Consider the following 21,316-nt stretch of genomic DNA (forward strand, 5'->3'; position numbering starts at 1 on the left):
TTGGATAACCCAAATTGTCACTAGGTGTGAATGTGCAAATGTATGTGAGTGCGAATGGTTGTTTGTCCTTGTGTGTTAGCCTTGCGACAGACTGGCGACCTGTCCAGGGTGTACCCCGCCTCTCGCCCTATGACAGCTGGGATAGGCTCCAGCGCCCCCCGCGACCCTGAAAAGGATAAGCGGAAGTGAATGGATGGATGGATGGACTTCTGAAGAATATGAACCTGACAAATACCCTACAATTTGTAATAAATAATAAAAAATAAAGTAAACTAAGAATTTTTAAATAATTAAAAAGAAAAACTGAAATGAGATGTAGAGCACACTTCTAATGGATCATGTAGCAATGAAGAAGATAGCAGCTGATTAAATAGGCACTAGTGGTTTAAAAAGACCTCTAAATATAAATGTAAAGCATTAATATAGCAAATTATCAAATTATGAGCTTTACGAGAAATAATAGCTTATTTCCTTATTTGTTAATCATTTGAAAGAGCGCACTCCAGATCAGACGGTGGCGCTAAAGCGACCAAAAGCTGTTTTTCTAACCGTCAATAAAGACAAAACAGAAGGAAGAAGATCAGCTAAAAGAAGAGGAGACACATTGACACATTACTGCTGCTCTGCTCAGCAGCTCGGCTCAGGTGAGACCTGTAAAAAACAGAACTACAAACCAACACTTGTTAGTATTTGCTAGAGATGCTAGCTGTTGTTAGCTTTAGCCTCAGTAGCCGTTATTTTGACACTGCCTGCGCAGAACAAGCTAGTGCTAAACCCAGTGTGTGCATGTGCAAGGTGTTCACCTGGCATACTGAACTGTACTTTTTAACCATGCGAATATTAATGTGCTAAGTGATGCATGTATTTAGTTAACATTTGCTTAATAAGATTGTCCGAAGTCTGGTGATATCAAGTTATTGGTTGTTGCTAGCAGGTGGGGCTTAAGTGGTTAAGAAGATAAAGGAAGATCCATAACTCCTACTGTTCTTATTACAATGAATTACCATTTTGGCTGTATGTGTGTTTATTATTGTCATGTTGGTAGTTGCATTCAGATGGACTTTAAAGGTACAGTAAGTAATTTCTTATAAGGTATTTACTGTTTATTTTTTACCTGCAGGTAGCTGGTGATTGCCAAGTAATGGAGCGTGTGATGGCAGGAGGAATGCTACCGGTGGTTTTAACCGGTTTGGGAGTCGTATTGTTGTACCGGATACTTGTACGTCTCAGAAAAGGGGCTTCAGTCCAAGGTGCTGTAGTGGTCATAACTGGGGCCAGCTCTGGGCTCGGGAAAGGTCAGCCTCCATTCATTCATTTCAGCTTACATGTGCAAACTCTCTAAACCATACTGCTTTAGTGCTAGTAGGCTTTTATTTAGATAATGTGCAATCTCATTCTTCAGTGTTGTTGTGCAGATGCCAACATGTAGTTGTAGTTCTTTATCAGATTTGGACATTGTACTGCCCGTTGGTTGTCTCGGACCAGTCTGCGTGCGATCAATGGGAAATTAGGATTTAAACATATATACGTATACATGAATCATTTTGTCCCATTTCAGACACCAAACACTCTTTGATAAATTCCTGGTCAGAGAGTGGATTCCTGATTTTTGTAGGAAACCACATTACAAATTTGTCACTTCTATTTTGAACATGAATGCTATTTTTTTACTTTACAAACACATGTTTGTGAGCGAATGCATCTCCTCTGTAAGTGTGCCTGATCTTTTGTTTCTGAGAGTTTCTAGCCCCGAAAGATGTCAGCTGACCTTTAAAAACAGGAAAGATTGATACGGAGTGTAGAGTTTTTAACAGGACGTAGACTTCTCAATATTTAATTACTGAAGTCAGAGGTAAAGCCATGTGTTTAGTTTGTGGAGAGCAGAGTGCTCTGTTTATGGATTACAGATTGAATCCCCTTTGTGAGACTAAACAGAGAGAGAAAAGAGCTGGACTGTTGCTAGCAAATCTGCGAAAAGCAACAGGACTTTTCACTAAGCCTCACACATCCAGGGATGGAGCAGGCAAGACCAGCTTTGTGATTTCAAACAAGCCATCCTCTGAGGAGTTTATCAAAGAGTGCTTGGTGGCTGTGGATGACAGTTGTGATGACCCAGCCCTGTTAATGAATTTTTTACATGGGACAACGAAAAGAGTTTAGCAGCCACAGGCTCAGTAAAAGGGACTACCAAGGTTTGTTTGTTTGTAAACAACTTACACCTGTCAAAATCTGACAGGGAAAAATGTGGGACTTTTAAAGCAGATGCAAGATAAAGTGACTGAAATGAAGCCAGAAGTAAAATTGCTTTTTTTTCCCCGCTGAATCGTACAGCAGAAGGTGTTGTGCAAGTCAGTGAACCATGCTGTTGGTGTTGTAACTAAAACCGTTAACTTCAGTTTGTTGCACTGTTGATTCACTGGATGCACTTGTAGAAACTCAAGACGGACTAGATTCCTGTAGCTGAGCAAGAAAAAATAATTAAAAATAGCAATAGCACTTATTTTAAAATAAAGTTAAGTCTTTTAAATTTTGCAAAAATATGGACATTTTGTGCACAATTGTTTTGGGGAATGTTTATTATATCATGATAAAAATGTTAGCAGTTTTCTTCTATGCTTATTTCAGTTTTATAAAGTGCTCCTGGTAAGAATTAAAGAGATACTGAGCAGATTTGAGTTCAGCTTAGTGGTGTGGCTCTCTGCACCCACCCCTGTTTTATGCTCACTAATCTACAACGAGAATTCTGCATTGTAGAGTCTGCGCGGGTCTTCCACGCTGCAGGTGCACGGCTTGTGCTGTGTGGACGTGACGCAGCTCGCCTGCAGCAGGTGGTCCAAGAACTAACAGCGAGTTCAGCAAACACACAGAAACTGGTATGTATATACACACAAAGGAGTAACACAATAAAGTCTGGTCTGTCTGAACTATAGCTTAGCCTCTAAGGATCCATTTGTAAAGAGTCGTTTTGTTTCGCTTTGGTTATCCACCAGATTCACACTCCCTGTACTGTTGTCTTCGACCTGGCTAAAACGGACACGGTGGAGAGAGCTGCAGAAGAGATCCTGAAATGTTACGGACAAGTGGACATCCTCATTAATAATGCTGGAATCAGTTACCGTGGCAATATACTAGAGACTCACATTTCAGTTCAGCGGGATGTTATGGAGACAAATTACTTCGGGCCCGTTGCTCTTACACAAGGTTTGTTTAATCTTGTTGGTTTCAGCGTACGGGATGTTTTCATTTATTTTGGCTTGTGGTTGAAAGAGCCGAGCTAAATGTGAAGTTAATAAGTCATTTATGTAGAGATTTGGGTGAAGATTATCATGAATATGAGTCAGCCCTCTCTCTTTCATTTCTTTCCTCTCTCCACAGCTCTCCTGCCTTCCATGGTTCGCCGGCGCAGCGGCCATATTGTAGTGATTAGCAGCGTCCAGGGGAAGATAGCCATTCCTTACCGGTCAGCCTGTAAGTCGTCTTTGATTAATGCAAACAAACACAACATGAGTTTGCCAGCAGGAGGAGGGTAACTAAAGCAAGCCTCTGATTTGTCTCATGCTGGTCAGATGCTGCGTCCAAGCACGCCACCCAGGCCTACTTCGACTGCTTGCGGGCAGAGATGGAGCGCTACGGGATCCCAGTGACTGTGATCAGCCCCGGGTACATCCGAACCAACCTGTCGATCAACGCTGTCACAGGAGATGGATCCAAGTATGGAGGTGAGGCAGTGAGAGGATGGAACAAAAGAGTAACAGTAGCAAAAGCAGCATTTTTAAGAGTCAGCTGGTAACAGGTGATAAATCTCAGAGTTATTAAGGTGGTGTTGGAATGTGTGTGGATCTTTGATGCCAGCTGGGATTTTGTGTTTTCTTACTGATTTTTTTTTTTGACTACGTAAGGAAAAGACTACAAGCCAAATGGATTTTTATAACTAAATAATAAAAGTAAGAAGCAACATAACCAGAGTAATTTATAAGTTATTGTAGGGTCTTTCTTACCTTACATTAAAAAGCACCTTGAGGCAACTGCTGTTGTGATTTGGTACTATATAAATAAAAGTAATTTGAATTAATTGAAGTAATCTGTACTCTCTTGTATCAATGATGCAACATGTCTCTTGTCTTTGCAACTACTGCTCAGTATTGGACAGAACTACAGCTACGGGCTGGGACCCCAGGGACGTGGCGTGGGAAGTCCTAAAGGCTGTTCGTCAGCAAAGTAAAGACGTGGTTTTGGCCGGCCCTCTGCCCACTGCTGCAGTATACCTCCGCACACTCTGGCCTGCACTTTTCTTCAAGCTCATGTCCTCGCGCGCTCGCAAGGAGCAAAAACCTAAGGATGAGTGATGTTCGAGCTGGTGAGGTCTAGGACCTGAAATAAGCAAGACTTTGGAGGAAATGAGGAGATCTGTTTTATAACATCTGGGACAGAGCTGGAGTGGGTTTTTGTACTATTCATTGTTTAATGTCTAATTTACATGTTGATATTGTCTGTCATGTCTGAGAAACTTTTACCCTTCCCACCCAAAAACAACAAAAATTGTTGGCAAAAGCCTGCAGTATCACATTTTGCAGGCTGGTGAGAAGAGATGGTTTAATTTGAACTCCATAATTTGGGACTCCTGATGCAAACAGAACAGCTTAAATAAACCAAACTGTGGTAAAGGAATCATGTCTGATGTTTTGGCAGAATGTCTACCCACAACTGTGTCACTTACTCTCCTTTAAAATATCTACTGTGGTTACAAAGTCAACGTTTGCCAACAGTTTCTCATTGAAAAATGGTGCAGCACCCGACCTGTTTCTGGGTCATATTTTCCATGCAGTATGCAGAGCACATCACTGAAAATGAGTCACTTCAGCACACGTACGTGCAGTCGAGTTTTTGTTTCCGGCTAATATTCTTTGTCACTTTAAAGTGTCGTCTGGATTGGCGCATGATTGTACTTTTATTGGGAGCAGCGAGGAATTCAGTGTGGAGTCTGTGCGGATAAACCACTCATCCATCTCTGGAGAAGCTGACAAACCTGTCAGAAACAAGCCCAAGGCCAAAGACCGAACTTTGTACAAGCTTGCATATGAACTGCTGTGTATCCCCCAAACACAGTGAATACAAGAAAACAGGCAGGTTTTTATAACTATCTTTATGCACAGAATAAAACACCTTTTACAAACTGAAAACAGTATTTTTTTTTCCTCCTTTCTTGGATGTCACCTTAAATTAAAACAGAAAAAACACTTGTCTCAGAAATATTAACAATAAATAGTCCAAATATTGATTTACATTATGTTACAAAAGCGCAGTGAATACTGGAATTTCCATTTGTACAAATACATCCTTCAATAGGATTCCTTATTAAGAATCATCTAGTGTGACAAGATCAAGCGTTTCCAAATGTTCACAAACTAACACCACAGGAGCGCTTACATTTGTTAGATCGTCTTACAATCTCGTTTGTGGAATGACAAAGAGGTCTAACAGTTTACACCAAACGGGTTCACACAGCTGCATAGAGATGATGCTGGTTGATCAAATTAAATGTGAAGGCAATGAGTCTGTACTGCATGAAAAATTCAGAGAAACGATGTCTGCTTCTGTAACATGCAAGAGCCACTCTTTAGTCATAGTGTTTTGTTAGCATCCACTAGTCAGAGGAAAGTAATTTGGGGGCATATAATAAAAAACAAAAATTAAAATAAATGGAGTCAACTATGGCTTTAGTGTTTCATTAAATTAACCGCTCGCTCTTATGGAGTGTATTTCTACTGGGAACTCAATAGTAGCCAGGACATTCATAATTCTAGTTTGTCAAACAAAATGAATGTGTGGCTGCAGCCAGCTCATTTGTTTGAACTAATTAGGACGGCAAGAAAGCAACAGAACTAAGGAAAGTAAATGAGCAACATTGTTAGATTTCCTTGTAATCGATGGCGTCGGCAAGAGAGCGCCCACCTGTTGTGTCAGCGTTACTGAAAACGACAGCAAAAGTAAACAAAGACACGCCCTCCTTGCTGTTGATCTGGAAGCTTCAGGTCTGGATAGGTCACCTTTTAAAACAGCGCAAGCCTGAATGTATGTTAACAGACAGGCACGCATCAGAGTGCTGCCGCTCACGCGCATCTTTTTGAGTTGTTCATCTCCCTTCATTAAAACCTTCCTGTGCAATTCACGCTCACATCTACAATACAGGAGGGAAATTCTCCCTATTGCAGCTTGCGAATGAGGAGCTGGGAAAGCGCCGAGTCAAAGGAAACGTTTTAATGTGAACGTTCCTCAAGGCTTTCATTCAGACGCAACAACCATGAAGAACAGTACATTACGCACATTATGCTGTTTGTGGCTATAAGCACTGTCAGCACAGACTCTTTAAAACATTCTGATTCAGTCTCCAAATACCACACGTGTGAAGAGGGCTTAAATATCTAAAAAGGTATTCCTGTTTATGCAACAAAATCCAATATTTGAACTTGCATCTCTGCACACAAAACTAATGAGAAATGAATGCAACAATAAAATAATTCCAATAACATTTTCAGCATCTGTGGAGCTACCCAAGTGGAGTCAACCAACAAGCTGCCATTTTTTATTTGTATTTGTTTGTTTTTTTTGTTTTGTTTTTTTGTTTGTTTGTTTTTTAAAATGTGGGTTTGAGAAATGAAGAACCCGATTCCAAACACGTGTGACTACAACACAATCTGTAACACCTGAACTCATAAGAGATGAGGAACAAAAAGAAAAGAAAAAAGGAGGCCAACAGGAAAAATGAACTTCTACACATCACTTTGTTTTGTTCCACTTTTGCTACTGAACTATGCCAAGTATCTCTTTCTCACCGACATTACTTTTAATAAAAATCACAGTCCAGTGGCTGTTTGCCACCAGCTGATGATCTGAACTGCACATTTTGAGCGGTCAGCCTTACAGCCTTTAATACACACGCACACACAGATACATTCATGCACTCACACACCGAGAGCAGGAAGAGACATGAAAGATCGTTGCAGATATTTTGTTCGGATATGGCATAGTATTTTCCTGTACATGAGGTTGTATCTTTGTAAACTCATTTGTTTTATCTAAAGTGTTTGTATTTAAAGGGAATTGTTCCTTAGAGAACAGTTCAGTGAAACCAACGCAACTCGCTTTTGAACAATGGTCACGGTTGACCACCTATTATTGCACTTTTACAAACAGGCCATGGATGGCTTTGAGGGGGGATGGGGTTGGCCTTTCTCCCCAGTCTTCTTTCTCCAAACAGGGAGAAGACAGAGAGGAAACCTCTCCTCTCCTCACTTACAGTACCTCTTGTCACCAACAACATGATGCTCTAGGTGAGCAAAGTTCTGCCTTGGTCTCTTTTTAGGACCGGCCTGCTTATTGACAGGTGTGAGAACCAGACGTGGTAAAAGTTGGGGTAATTTGCAGCTGCTGGCTGCAAATCGGTTTTGAATTTCTAGCAGTAGTCACTGCTTCCAAGTGTGGGCCCAGAAGTTTGTGTCTCTCTCTCCTGGAACTGTGGAAATGCCTGGAACTGGCTGTAGATTAGAGGTACAGATGACCATGGCTTGGTGGAGTCTTCCTCAGGGAGGTGGAATGGAGGGCTCAGTTACGGCGAGCTCCTGAGCCAGATCATTGAAGCGAGCGATGTAGTCTATGCTGCTCTCACTCATCATACAAGCAAGCTGAGAATCCATCTGCAAGCAACACCAAAGAGCTTTCAGACTGACAACAAGGGCAAATCCAAGAAGGAGAAAAAAACCCCAAAAAACAAGATTTTTCCAGACATCCCTCGAACAGTTTCATACTTTAGGTCAAGAGTGCAGGGGGGGGGGAAGTTCATCACATCAATATCTGTCAATGAAATTAAATTATTTACTGAAAAAGCAGATGTGTTAGTCCAAACACAGGAGGCAACAGTCACCGGGCTCTATTCACCTCCCAGGCAGGTTTGGGCCCCATCCCAGGAAACAGGTTTAAGCTAACAAGTCTGCGTTTGTTAACCCTGAGATGAATCACTTAACACAATCTGAACTAAACCTGCTCACTGGCAGGTTATCTTTAACAAACTTAGAGCTTCTCTCTGCCTCATCCCCTCCTGCCACACCTGAACCAGCTAACTGACACTCCCGATTCATTTCTTCATAAAGTCGCTATCAAAGCACGCAAGAGAGCGAGAGAGAGCACTAAAAATGGAAACGTGTTCACAGACTGAGATTCAGATATTAAATGCTGTCAGCATTTCAAAAGGTATGGTGTCTGAATCTCAGGGTGTGACTCAACAAGTTTTTCATTAAAAATCACCTAAAATTTGGTGGATCAGCCCAGAAGCTGATCTATCCAAAAGGTACCATGTGGTCCCTAACACAACCGGCTCTGGGTCAGAGTCCACTTGCACAGCAGGACAGATCCAAAAGGGGATAAGAACCACATTTTCAGAGTGGATATAAATGCAGGTTATTTTTAAAATGGGAAGTGATGTTTTTACATTTACATTTTAGAGACTAATTAATAACATATAACATGTTGGTTGCTGAGATTCAGACTGTGTTGTGTTTGTGGCAAGTGTTGCTTCTCAGTCACAACTTTCTTTCATTTAATCAACAAGCATTTACTTACCTCTGCCACATCAGGAAGGCCACGGGATTGAAAGGAATCATGAGAATTGCAGTCCAGGAGGCTAGGACCGAGTAGAGCTGTGCCACTGGAGGGGCCAGTGGGGGTTAGGGTGGTCCGTCTGCCCTTATCAGGAGAGACCATGCTGGCTGCAAGGAAAATAAGAGCAAAAGACTGAGTAAATGGCCTTTCATCATACAGCTGTGTTAGTAATATTGGGGATTTTACAAACAAATCTTTGTAAATGTTGACTGCACGTGCTGCTGTATGCAGCATTTTTAGTGGGAAGTAATGATAAAAATACATCCACTTAATATTCTGTTCTTCTTGGCCTAAAATGTAACTTCTGACACACTCTTGAGAAAGGAAGCAAAAAAACTCTTACAAAGGAGGCATCCCAGTGTGGAGTCAGACGAGTCGCTGGGGTACCACTGAGGGTCGTGGCTGGGTGAAGGGATCCAGCCTCTGGATGGGCTGAGCGAGGGAGACGAGGCCAGCAGTTTGGAGCCGTCGCTGTTGCCCAGCTTGGCTGGAGAGAGAGCAGCCTCCTCACCTGCAGTGCAGCAGGCAAACAGAAATGAGATATCAGCGATTAAACTCAGCAGGCTCAGATGTTTAGCTGCTTGGATGTCAACGTGCACTCTTTTCCACAACCTGCAGAGGAATTAATGCTGTGGAGCCACAAAGCTGACCTCAGTGGTAATTACAAAACCTTTCTAACCTACTCTCACTTTCCATTTCACTAAACAAACATCATCAAGCTTTATTTAGCAGTTTTGTGTCAATATGGCTCGGGTAAGACGTCTGCACGTGCACGCACCGTAATGTGTGGAGTTGATGGCAAGCTCGATGATGGAGTCGCTGATCTGCGTTTGAGGTTCTCCGGGGGTTAGAGCCTCTTCAGGAGGGCCTGGGAGTGAGATATCAAGGAGCGAGGCAACGCTCGGGGGAGAGAGGAGTGAGTCTCCCCCGCCGGTGACTCCAGGAGACGGAGGTGGTACGCCATTCTATGGAAAGAGCGATTTAACTTAGCACATCACATTTTTTTAAACCATTTATTCAAGCATAGCTGACAATTTTCTTTACCAAATGGTGATCAGCTACGACTGGAAAACAAATGAGGTTACGCAGACTCACTGCCTTTAACTAAGCCAAGTGTTCCCTCACAAAGGTCCACTGTGAGCAAGGAAACGCCCTGATGGCGATACAAACAGCTTTATTTATCCCATCAGGGCAAACTGTTTGGAGCAGCTTGTTTTTAAACCGTAACAGACAAATAAACAGGTGATCATGAATATGACAACTGTATGCAAGAATAATGTCTACAAAGAAAATCTATAAAAATTACTAAATCATTTGTGAAGTCTTGTACGACAGATGCACAGTAAAAAGAAAAACATTATGCAAAACCTGGCCTACACCGCACAGATAAACAGAAAATCATTAGAGTGAGCAATAACTTTCATTAAAGTAAGATAAATCAAAAACTGACCGTTTTAAATGTAACACTCCAAGATGGTAATGGGCAATAGCATTTATTCTAATGCCACAGGCAAGGAGGAGACATCAAATGAAGGAGGGTTCTAGTCCGTGTGTGTGTGTGTGTGTGTGTGTGTGTGTGTGTGTGTGTGTGTGTGTGTGTGTGTGTGTGTGTGTGTGTCTCTCTGACCTCTGGAACATTTTGCTGGTGGAGTTGAGAGTCTGGCTCAGCATCAGCAATGGGAGTGGTGGCGAGAAGAGCGCTGTTATCCACAGTGGAAGAATCCACCTCCCGACAGGGACTGCCTGGGATGATGCCTGCAGACTTAGCTGCCAGGTCAATGGCACCTGAAAGTATTAACAGTTCAGGCAAACGAGAGATTTGTCATATCGCTCCTGATAAGCATCAACAGCAACAGCATGTGAAGAGCAGAGCAGGAAGAAAAAAAAAAAAAAGGATGGTCCAAGGTCTTCTGGAAAAATGTTTTTGCTTCTGTCGTCTGCACAGAAATACTGTCTGTCACTGACCTTCTCAGAGTTCTAGATTTTGACACAGGAATCTTACACAAATACAACTTGGACCTTAAATATGTTTTTAAGCAATTTTATAAAATAGGTCTGTGAAGGTTCTCAGTCATCCAGGTCATCGTAGTCAAAGGAGCTTACAAAGAAAAGCATCTGGACTTCTTTAAGTTACTTGAAGACGTTTCACCTCTCATCCGAGAAGCTTTTTCAGTTCTAAGGTCAAATGGTGGAGAGTCCCAGATATAAACCTAGTGGGAGTATCCCCCCACAGAGGGACAAAAGGACCCCTGATGATCCTCTAATCGCCTGAGCCAAGGTGTGAAACTGGGTGCTTATAAAAGCAAAGTTGTTGACCCCATAAAAACAACAATATGTAATTTTTTGCAGTATATTTGGTGTAGAGTTTATCAATATTTCAATAAAACAGAAAAATGTAGTAGATAACAGAAGAAGTCCATACTAGAGAGCTGGCTGGCCCCCGCAGAGCTGGATGTTGCTGGGGTTGTTTTAGTTTGGACAGAGCGAGAGGAAGGAGCTAGTCGGGGATGGATCGGCCGGAAAGATCCAGTTCCTGAAGGAAGAAACAGGAAGTGAGAGAGCAGACAATTACCAGAGGGTCTTGCTGAAAAAGAGAAATCGTTTTTAGCTGTGATTTCATTAATGCATACTGTAAAACTACGCCCTAAACATTTCCAGCCTCAGCTGACGACATATTCTATCGTTCTGTCCTGCCATCTGAGGAGTACCTGTGGCAGAGGAGTTGGAGAGGATGGAGAAGGAGCAGACGTGTTGAGGAGTGTCTCCTGTAGTTCTGGGCAGCAGTGTTCGCTGTGAACGAGAAAGAAGTGGCCAAACAAAAACACACTTAGGAAAACCCGCCTTCCACCCAACCAAGCCCAGAACTGATGAATGGATAATGATCTTGCTCTCACCTGAACTACAAGTGGTTTGCGAAGTTGTCTGTTCCGAGGTTTTCTCTGTCTAGAAAGGAAAAGATCTGACTGCATCTGTGAGAAAAAGAAAAGAAAAAAGCACATATTAATGCTCGTTAATACATGAATTATGTCTTTGTACAGTTGGCATAAACAAAAAATGATGCATTATTCTGGCTTACACTGATCGAGTCGAGCTGCTGTCTGAAGGCTAGCTCTGCCTCTTTGTTAGGGGAGAACATTCGGTTGTGCCGTGAGCTGTTGGGTGGCAGCGTGGTGGGTACTGCGAACACGCTGCTTTCTGATTCGCCAACTGCAGTAGAACCCAGCAGAGAGCGGGGAAGGTTGCGCCCACCTGAACAGGATTGAAACAGATGTGGTGCCACATCAGGAAAGGCAGCTATTTGAAGACAACTTCTAAAGAGGAAGCATCGGTGCTGCATAATTACTTCTCGCTGTTTAATAACTACAGCACTGTAAGTACAGAAAAGACTTTATCACAAAAGCCAGCAGGAGAGAGACATAAATACCTCCAGCACTTGGCAGCTGTAACTTGGGCATGCGCAAAGACGCCTGCGGCCGCCCACAGCTGGGGCTACGGGCGCCTGCAACAGGACCCTTCGCCGGAGGTGTGAGGACCTGGTTTTGCTCCTCCTGATAGGTCTTGAGGGGTGATGTGGCTGTGGAGCACAGCTCTGGAGCCTGAAGGAAAAGGCACATGATATGCTCCTATCTCGAAATAGCACTTTCATTGAAAAAGACAAAAAAAAAAAAAAAAAAAAAAAAACCTGTGGTGTTCATAGTACATAACCAGTAACATGTTTTTCATCAGCTGGCTTTGTACGGAATATAAACTCTTCACACTGCTGCATCTTAAAAATGTTTAATTTTAAGCCTTAATGCCACTGATAATTACACATTTTTCATCTTTTCAACTTGTAATTTAAACAACACACCAGGCCACAATCTTGGAAGACAGAAAAGGGAAAACTTACCAGAGGTTTGGGGTTGACTTCAGTGGAAACCAGCTTGAGTAAGCAGCGCAAAACTCGATTTGTCCTGTCGGGCTTTGGCTGCACTGAGGCTTGTCCCTCTTCTGAGTTGCTGGGTGGAGCTGTGACCGGCTGCCACTCGTACTCCAGCTGCAGCTTGCCTGGCTTCCCAAACATCAGGTACAGCTCGGCCAGGGTGACGTTCTCTGCGTCACGGGCGCTCCAGCCTTCCTCTCTGATCTGCTCAACGACCCGTTCTTTGGTCGCTGGTGGGGAAGCTCGCGACACGGCTTCGTCTGAGCCAGTCACTGAAGGTTTGACTGAAGGAGGCTGATTTGCCTCCGAGGAAGACGCGCTGGTGCTCTGCTCCTCTTTGTACTGCTCAGCGGAGCCATCGGCACCACTACATGACCTGTCCGTGCTTCTGGTCATGGCTAAACCACCACTGACCTCAACGCCAGTGCAGGCCTTTCCTGGATCAGAAGATCCCATCCCATCTCCCTCTTCTCTGACAGTCTGCTGAGAGGAAACTGGGACACAAGGGGACTGAAGTCTCTTCTCCTCTACCTTTGCAGAACTGTCTGCTGATGGATCAGGGTTGGGGGTTTCAGTTCGACGAGCATCACCCGTTATAGTCAGTGAAGCACCAGCAACAGCAGCGCTTCCCCGCCCAGATTTGCTGCCAGTTCGAGGTTGTGGAGCTGCATGGATGCCCAGGATCTGGGCAGCTGGCAACTCCTTGGCATTAGGTCGGCTCTTGCCACTCTCGATCCAATGGACAGTGCAGGAGGCTTTGGAGTGAACCACACGTGCCACCCCAGGCAGTGTAGTCAATGTGCAGCTCTCAGCTGGAAAAAGAAAAAGTTCTTCCTTCTGAGTTATGCTGGGAGAGGCTGTGCTGGTCTGGTTGCCTTCTAGAGCCTCTCTCTCCATGAGACTCTTAAGCTGAGTTTTCAACATTAAGGACCAGTTTATATTCGACACAAGCTGGTATATGCCCCAGAAAGCAGCATGTTAGAGCAGTACATTTCTAATATGTACACTAGGAATGAAAAACACTCTGAAGAGTTTTGCATACATATTGCACTGTAATGTTTTTTTTTTAAAAGGATACAATCCGCTGGTCATGATAAGCCCACTTCTGTTTCAGATACTCTATGAGGCTGGAAACTTTCCTGTGGAGCTCCACCACCATCCTGAGAAAACAGAAAAAACATTTGATGTCAACTTTGCAAAATACAACACTACCAGGTCGAATACGTCTGACATAAACTACTTCTACATTTTACACTTAGACTACTGTGGATCAAATTTAATAGAGTTTTCTAAAACCGAAATAATCCTGTGTGGGAAAAATCAAAACGCCAACTACGTGCTCCAAAAATAACTAAAATAAAACAGAAATGTTCATTAATGTATAGTTTTACTATATTTGTTTTGTCACGTTTGCAAACAAATGCATACTGACATTGCTGTAATTCAGCCATTTTCACAAAGTCTTTACCCTTCTTCAACCTACCCATGATAAATAACCCTTATTATCATAATAATTAAACAAAAAAACAAAAAAAACCCCTAACACTGAAACCAGTAAAAACGAAACTGAACCTCAAAAGAAGCAAACCCAGTCTGAACACTAACTGAAAACTGAACTGAGAACAAAAATTAAAAATGAAAGAAATAGAGTTTAAACTTTGAACAGCATCATGTCTGAGGGTGTTTACACTTTTCAAATTTCACGAGTTAGCTTAAAAAAAAAACATATACACACATATTTAATTTGCACAAAAAAAAAAAAAAAAAAAAAAAAAAAGAGCTGACCCAGAAAACGGTGGAAAACATGCAAACCATCAAACTGAAATAAGCAGTCTGAAGCCAAGAAGAGGTTCTTAAATTAGCTCAGGCTTTGTTGCATCACCATGGCTTGAACTAATAAAATAAATAAATAAAATAGAAAATGAATTAATGAAGGTATGACATCTCTCCGACTCTTGGATGTTATGCTTTTGAAAATATATTGTGGTTCTTATCCATGTCAGACCTGAGGCGAGGGTTGTGGGCAAGACTCTGAACTCGGGCCCAGGAATGGTTACTGCGTGGCTGGAGCTCCACTGCCACCTTCAAGGGCAGACGCACCGGCTTCTGGTCCTCTTCATCACTCACTCCTGCAGGACACAAAATTACAGATTCAGCCACTATAAGAAAAGCCCAAAACCTATAAACTCAACTATGCTCTCTCACTTAATCAACCACGACAAAATGAAAAGGCAGCCATCAATCTCAGTGGGATCCATTCACAGATTTACATACAACAATGACAAGAGACAGTCTTTTTCTACCCTTGATGAAAGCAAATATTTTCAGTAAGTGTGATGAGTGGGTGTTATTGAGCAGAGGGGTTGATGACAGCTGGTCAGAACAGTCATCTCCTTCATCCTCCTCACTTTGCACCCAAAGTTACCATGGAAACACCACCAGCCCACTTGATGCCATGGTTTTTGTAAAAAAGCCCCGCCCCCGTGAACCCCCCAGTCTCACCATCAGTGAGGTTTTCAGTGCTTGTTCTGTAACGCGTGTGCTGGGTTTCTGCAGGCTCATACTCACCATCTGGATCACAAAGTTTCTTCAACGCTCGGCACATTGGAGCTTTGATCCGCAGGTTCCTCCCCTTAGAGCGCACGGTGGTGGCCCTGGTGGAACAGAAGAATCTTTATTCATATATGTTGTAAGCTCTAAACCTTGCCGTGCCACAGAGAAAGCATCTGACTACATACTGTCAACTCAGCCCTCAGATTTGTTTTTCATACTAGCAAAGTGCTAATCTGTATCTTTCCAAATGTGATCTAGTGCATCAGTTTAAAGTATCACAATCCCAGATGTGTACGTAAACCCACTAGCCAAAGCTTCTGCCACAGACTTACCCTTGCTGGATGAGTTCGTTCAGCTTTGCCACATTCTTATCATCCATCACTGTCAAAGACAAAACACAAGACAGCTAGTTAAGACATGCTCCTCAGGGGCAACTGCCCCGAGCCACAGGGATCATCTGGAGTTTAATCACATCCCCTGTGTCCACAACCAGCAGAACAAACAGCAAAACACACGCAGTCTACATTGCATCCAAGCGCTTTCACAGCCCTCACTTACATCCTCCAACTTTTTTGCGAAGCTCGGCGTAGCAGATGAGGCCGTACAGTTCTTGAGAAGATTTCTTTAACACCCTGGAGTACACTGAGAAGGAAAGGAAGCACAAGTCACAACACTGGTGGAGGCCTGTGCGTGCTACATAAAGATAACATGAGAGTAACACTGGGTGCTTTTTGTAGGGGAAAAGAGCTCCAGCTTATCTGGTGAACTTCTTTAACATATGTTTTGCTTGCTAAAAAACAAAAATGTCAGTGTGAGTTCTGTTGTAGGAAAAAATAATAATATATGTGGCTGTTTAACAGCATCTCTTCTTTACTTCTCATTCACAGTGTCTGCAGTAAGTAGCATAACTGAAACAACTAAACACAAACCTAAAATAAACCAATTAAGATCAGCCTAAGACATCACCTTGTTGTATGAGTTGTACACATTTTTATGAGGCGTCATTCGATAAAGTCATTACAGTGTACAAACTTCATATTTGGGGATCAAAAATTCCAAGGTGAATTAAGAGAGAAAGAAAAAAAGCAACTCACCGTTAGCGAAGTCGATGTGTTTGGAGATCTTGTGCCAAGTTCGGTAGTAAAAGTGGCGGACCTGTTCCTTGTTCTTCACCATATTTGCTGGCTTGCCTCTCTTCTTGTACTTCATTGCAATGTTGTTCTGGATGGCCTCAAAATCCTTCCCGTGCTGGGAACAAAGGAGGGCAGCCGTGAATCTACGACGTCAAAAGATCTACACATGGTAAACTTTTAACTTGGTAAAAGGTTGTTGCAAGCTTTACCTCATAAAGACCCTCAAAAAAGCTGTTTTTGTCCTCGGCGCTCCAGGATTCCCACTGCCGACGGGCTCTTTTCTGGTTACCAGCTTGTTCTTCCTTCTCTGTAGACCCTTGGCCCTTGGAGGTCTTGGATACTCCCCCCGTGGAGCTGACCACAGGCCCGGTCTGCCCCACCACACCCTGGGAAGAGGAGCCATTCTCTGCCCCTGTTTTAACACAGAAACATTCAGAGGAAAGGCACAACTTAAATATCAGCTCACCACCCTGGCTGTTTTTTATGTCATAACGAAAAAAGGTTGATCTGAGGTGTGTGATTTGCGAGATGTTAAAATACATGCACACAAAGCCACCCACTGCCATTACAGCGCACAGAACCTGCAGAGCTTCCCTCTCTGTGGTTAAGCTCTGGCAAGGAGACAGGAAAAGCAATCAGTCCCTATGGTCAGGTCTACATTACACAGTTCCAAAACCAACTCATGGTGGGCTCCACTGGCCAAGTTTTCTGGCCCAGTACTGTGCACAACACCAGGAGACATTAGCAGGAGCACCCAGAGAGTTGCTGTTGCAGTACTGTGCTACATTATAAAAAAAAATAAAGAAAGAAAAAAAAGTGTTGTTTTTTTTGGGTTTTTTTAGCCCAAATGGGTGTTAATTTACAAACACAAGCATGTGACTGGCTCACAGACAATAACCTAGATGTGTCGCCTTCAAAATAGAAGTGCACCGATATAGCATCACATAAAAATAAGTGAGGCTTTCTTAGTCAGACAGTCAAACGTTTGTGCTCAATCTAAATATAGTTTCTGACACAATCAGAGCTTTTCTGTTTCAAACAACAAAAATCCACCAGTCATACCTGTCAAAGGATACACAAGTAAATAATATTGTTTCTGATCTGATCAATGGCTGCTGTTTTGTGGACAAAGCAATTTTAAAAGGAAAAATGTACAAATTAAAATCACAGATGTATAATGTACTGAAATATTTTTCCAAATAAATTCCACTTTTCAATGAGGAACACACAGATTACTGGGTGGCATAGCCTCATTAACAAACTCAAAAACCACCACCACCTTACTAAGTCTCAGCCCCACCCAAAGCTGTCTGTGCCTCCAGAGGGACAGGTAGTGTGGAAACCCAGGAGGTAATGCCTCGTCTGCATAGATAAACTGACACCAACCAGCTCACACTTAGCAAATACAATACTATTAGTGATTGGTAGCCTACAGGGGAATCCTTCATTGTGTTTAAAAGTCATCCTGAAAGCCTTAAGTCATCTCTAGCTTTGATTCATTGTTTAGAAAGTTCCTGATATCAGTCACCCTCTGAGTTACTACAGAGGCTCATTCAGATTATTTGCAAAACCAAAACTGAATAATGGCAAATAAATTACAACCTCTGCTTTACTGGTATTTGTTGTAAAAGGGGGTGATAAAAAAAACAAAACAAAGGTAGCCTAGGCTAAATCTGTGGGTCAATGAAATGATTGGCTGAAAACTGCAACACCATTCTAGTCCAATTTCCTATATAGTCCCAAAAGAAAATAATAAGAAAAAAGACAAAAGAACTGTAAGCAACCCTGTTCAGTAATGTCCCTTTCCTGTCCTGATATCAGGTCCATTTTAAGCCTGTGATTTATTCCTCCTGCTGATAACAACACCGTGCCTTTATTGTTATTGCTGCCAGTTTCCAAGAAACTGCAAAAACAATCAAGTGACATCTTAATTAAAATCTAACTTCTGGCCTCTCCTGATTTTTGCTTCTTTTTTCCCCGCATAAGTGGTGTACAGGATGGTGTTGCAACATGGGCTGGAGCAGCCAAAAAATGTACCCAGAGTACAACCCAGCAAGTGGCCCACAGGGGATACACGGCAACACAACGGCATCACAGACAAGCACACTGCAAGCACCGACAGAGAAAACTAAAACTGACAGCGCAGCCCCCAATCTCTCCTGATCCCACCTGTACACACTCTTTCCCGAGCTGGTCACTCACTTACCTTTCGATTTTGCCCCGCCATGTCCATTGATGGAGGAGCCGATTGAATCCTTCCGTATCCGTTTGCTCGGAGGTCGAACGCTTGATCGGAGAAAATGATGCTGGTCGGGGCCCGGAGGGCCGGGCTCAGCTGATATTTGGGGAAGCTGGGTCGAGCCTGGTCCGGTTCGGTTCGGAGCAGAAGCAGGAAGGACCGGGGCTGAACCGGAGCCGAGACCCGTGGTTGATGGATTAAGAATTTCCACTCCGTCCTCTCCCTTTGTACTGCGCTCCTCGCTCGCCTGCTCTCCGTTCTCCTCTTCGTCGCAACCGTCGGGCTTTCTGGACGGATTCCTCCTCCCATCGACACCGATCCCCTCCCTGGAGCCCGGTGTCATGCTGCCACAACACAATTACACAAAATTCGTCACATTAGGAGCAAAGCGATGTGCAAAATTAACTTCTAAAGACGACGTTCACTGTCTCTCAACATGGCCGCCGCTGTTTGTTTCAAATCCCCTCTTCAGTCCCGTCAAAACAACACCAAATATATGCATTTCATGCCTTGAGATAAATTAGATTTAACAACTGAAGCAGTTAGAAGACTGGCAGCGATGCTTTTCCGAGTAGCTTTCCGCTCTAATGGCCAATAATGACGATTTAATTTAAACTGAATTCAAAAGCGACCGCTTTTCAGTTTAGCGCCCTGCAGAAACGACAACGAAAACCCCCTCGGTGCCTTCGACCTCTAAATAAAGTGTTTATTTCAAACCTAATTTTACCCATTTTGGTGCTCCTCTGTAGTAGACGATGTCTTCTTTCTCTTCACCATGGGTCCGAGCGGTTAGACTGGCAATTAGTGGTCAAATTGAGCATAATAAAGCCGAGAGCGATCGCTCCGCTTTTATGCCCTCTCCTTGCTCCTGATTCGACTGAGCTGAACTCTCTGCGCAGTTCAACTGTCTCTTCTATCAGCAACAACATTACTCAATGCTTTCCATGCAACGAGACATAAATGACACAAAACCAGCCGCAAATACGAGATATTTAACTGCATTTTGATGGATAATAATTTACAAAAAGCCCGTGTCGGTTGAGCTCATTTGAATTGATATAAGCAGGTATAGTTTTATTAGGCTGTGAGTGGACTTCGCTTCACACTACGTCATCATAAGCAGAAATTGTGCCTGCAAAAGAAATCATTTTATGCTCAAACCTTTGCCATGATAATGTTATTAATTGCCAGCAATACTACAGCCCCTCATAAATACACACGATGGCACGTGAGGAAAATCAGGACGTGGCTTTAAGTACACGTTGAGTAGAAGGAGCTGAAGGAGTAGAAGGGGTGCTGCACTTGTGTTAAAATGTGTAAACACTGCAGAGTTTCTTATCCTATGTGCTCTACTGTTTTCCCACAACTTAATTTTATGCTTGCTGAATAATCAGGAGAGGGGATGTCCAGTGCTTAAGGACGACAAAAAAAAATAAAAAATCAGACCTGGGCAGCTTTAGTATGGGGAAACATCACGAATGTCTTCTTTTGCCACACAGCATTTAAATCTCTCAGTTCGTGTCAGCATACAGCTGATTATCAGGCAATTCTGGCACAAATTGAGACGAGTTAATAATTTATGAAAGCCTTAGATAATTGATTCAGCTATTTAATGTTTCAATTGAGCTTAATAAGATCTTTAAACTTCAAGTGATGGACAGCTATAGCTGTACTTATTCTGTTTTATCATTTTCTTTCAGTGCAATCTGAGTTGACACCGCGGTTCTCTTTTTACTTCACTAAATGACATTACTCGCGTCCCACAGCAGTGTTACATTAAAAACTACTTAGCAGCTGTAATAGTCTCATCACGAGTATAATATTATATCGGAAGCTTCACGTGTATTTGGAAGTGCGGTGGTGTAATAATTTGAGGTGTTTACAAGCAGTTGCTAGTAAGTAGATGTAGCAAAATATATTAAATGTAGTCAAATATTTCTTCCGTGGATAGCCCGCTACTATGTCCAGCATGGCTGCTGTTGTTGGCTAGCTAACATTAACAGTATAACAAGTCAAACAAGATTTTACGTTATAAAACTGCTCCTAGCATAACGGCTATTTTGTACAGAGTCCAAAACAGGTTGTTGAATTGGTAAATATTACTGAGCTTACCTAAAGCAGAAGATTGCTGGTAGTATTCCCAAACGAGACACAATTTAGCATTGCTAGCTGACTGTAGACCTCCAGCTTGCTACCGATGACAGCTCCAGCTGCCCCGTTGTCAGCGCGCGCAGACACGCCCATTACTATACAAAAACAAAGACTGTGATTGGCTAAAAAAACACGAGGTCGGCGGTTAAAGTTTGATTGACAGAAACCTCCGCCAACTGTTAGTGGAAGAGTTAACAACGAAAGACCAATTGTCATTCTCTTCCTGTCACGCCTCGCCAAGTTTACCGACTAGTACACTAAACATTTTAAGCGACTCTGGGTGATATATAATCTAACCTTTTTTTTAGCTATTAATTTTTTTTGTTTGTTTTAACAATAGTTTATCACTGCAATTAACATTTCTGGTCCTGTAAGACAAGTTCCGCCCAAAAAATGATTGACATTTTGACGAACAATTCAGTAGGCGGAACTCAGAGGATGCGCTTGAATTTTGTATTGGAGTATAAAAAACCCCCACATGTCTAAGAAGAACTGAAACAAAACACTAACTGTGTTGAGCACTACGTTTTGAGTTGATATCATCATCTCAGACTTATCTGTTTAAGAATAAAACAAGCGCACACGTGGAAATTAGTCCATGTCTACTACTGTTTAAAGCGTTTTTGAGACTCACAAGGCGAAACTTTCCTGCTTTTGTAGAAG

The 21,316-nt window shown here is 42.7% G+C and overlaps 2 protein-coding genes across 3 annotated transcripts; one reads left to right on the forward strand and one right to left on the reverse strand.

Moving 5' to 3' along the window:
- Positions 1-528: 528 nt before the first annotated feature.
- Positions 529-4,668, forward strand: dhrs7b (dehydrogenase/reductase (SDR family) member 7B). The gene is made up of 7 exons (XM_082529566.1): positions 529-644; positions 1,121-1,295; positions 2,755-2,873; positions 2,991-3,201; positions 3,376-3,468; positions 3,567-3,719; positions 4,141-4,668. The coding sequence occupies exons 2-7, from the start codon at positions 1,142-1,144 to the stop codon at positions 4,344-4,346; spliced, it is 936 nt and encodes a 311-aa protein (XP_082385692.1). The 5' UTR covers positions 529-644; positions 1,121-1,141; the 3' UTR covers positions 4,347-4,668.
- Positions 4,669-5,124: 456 nt separating this feature from the next.
- LOC309704429 (protein cramped-like) lies at positions 5,125-20,893 on the reverse strand. Of its 2 annotated transcripts, none has more exons than XM_082529565.1 (20): positions 20,615-20,893; positions 18,470-18,846; positions 16,473-16,675; positions 16,225-16,378; positions 15,689-15,772; positions 15,463-15,511; positions 15,146-15,231; positions 14,583-14,706; positions 13,656-13,737; positions 12,545-13,486; positions 12,080-12,251; positions 11,732-11,904; positions 11,550-11,624; positions 11,364-11,445; positions 11,078-11,188; positions 10,283-10,440; positions 9,434-9,620; positions 8,999-9,166; positions 8,617-8,762; positions 5,125-7,694 (listed from the first exon to the last, which is right to left on the reverse strand). In XM_082529565.1, the coding sequence occupies exons 2-20, from the start codon at positions 18,843-18,845 to the stop codon at positions 7,581-7,583; spliced, it is 3,486 nt and encodes a 1,161-aa protein (XP_082385691.1). In that variant the 5' UTR covers position 18,846; positions 20,615-20,893; the 3' UTR covers positions 5,125-7,580. The 2 variants fall into 2 exon arrangements, with proteins under 2 accessions (XP_082385691.1, XP_082385690.1); XM_082529564.1 differs by lacking the exon at positions 20,615-20,893 and adding an exon at positions 19,230-19,401.
- Positions 20,894-21,316: the final 423 nt, after the last annotated feature.

This window comes from Aulonocara stuartgranti (genome assembly GCF_965226115.1).
Source record: "Aulonocara stuartgranti genome assembly, chromosome: 4".
Taxonomy (NCBI): domain Eukaryota; kingdom Metazoa; phylum Chordata; class Actinopteri; order Cichliformes; family Cichlidae; genus Aulonocara; species Aulonocara stuartgranti.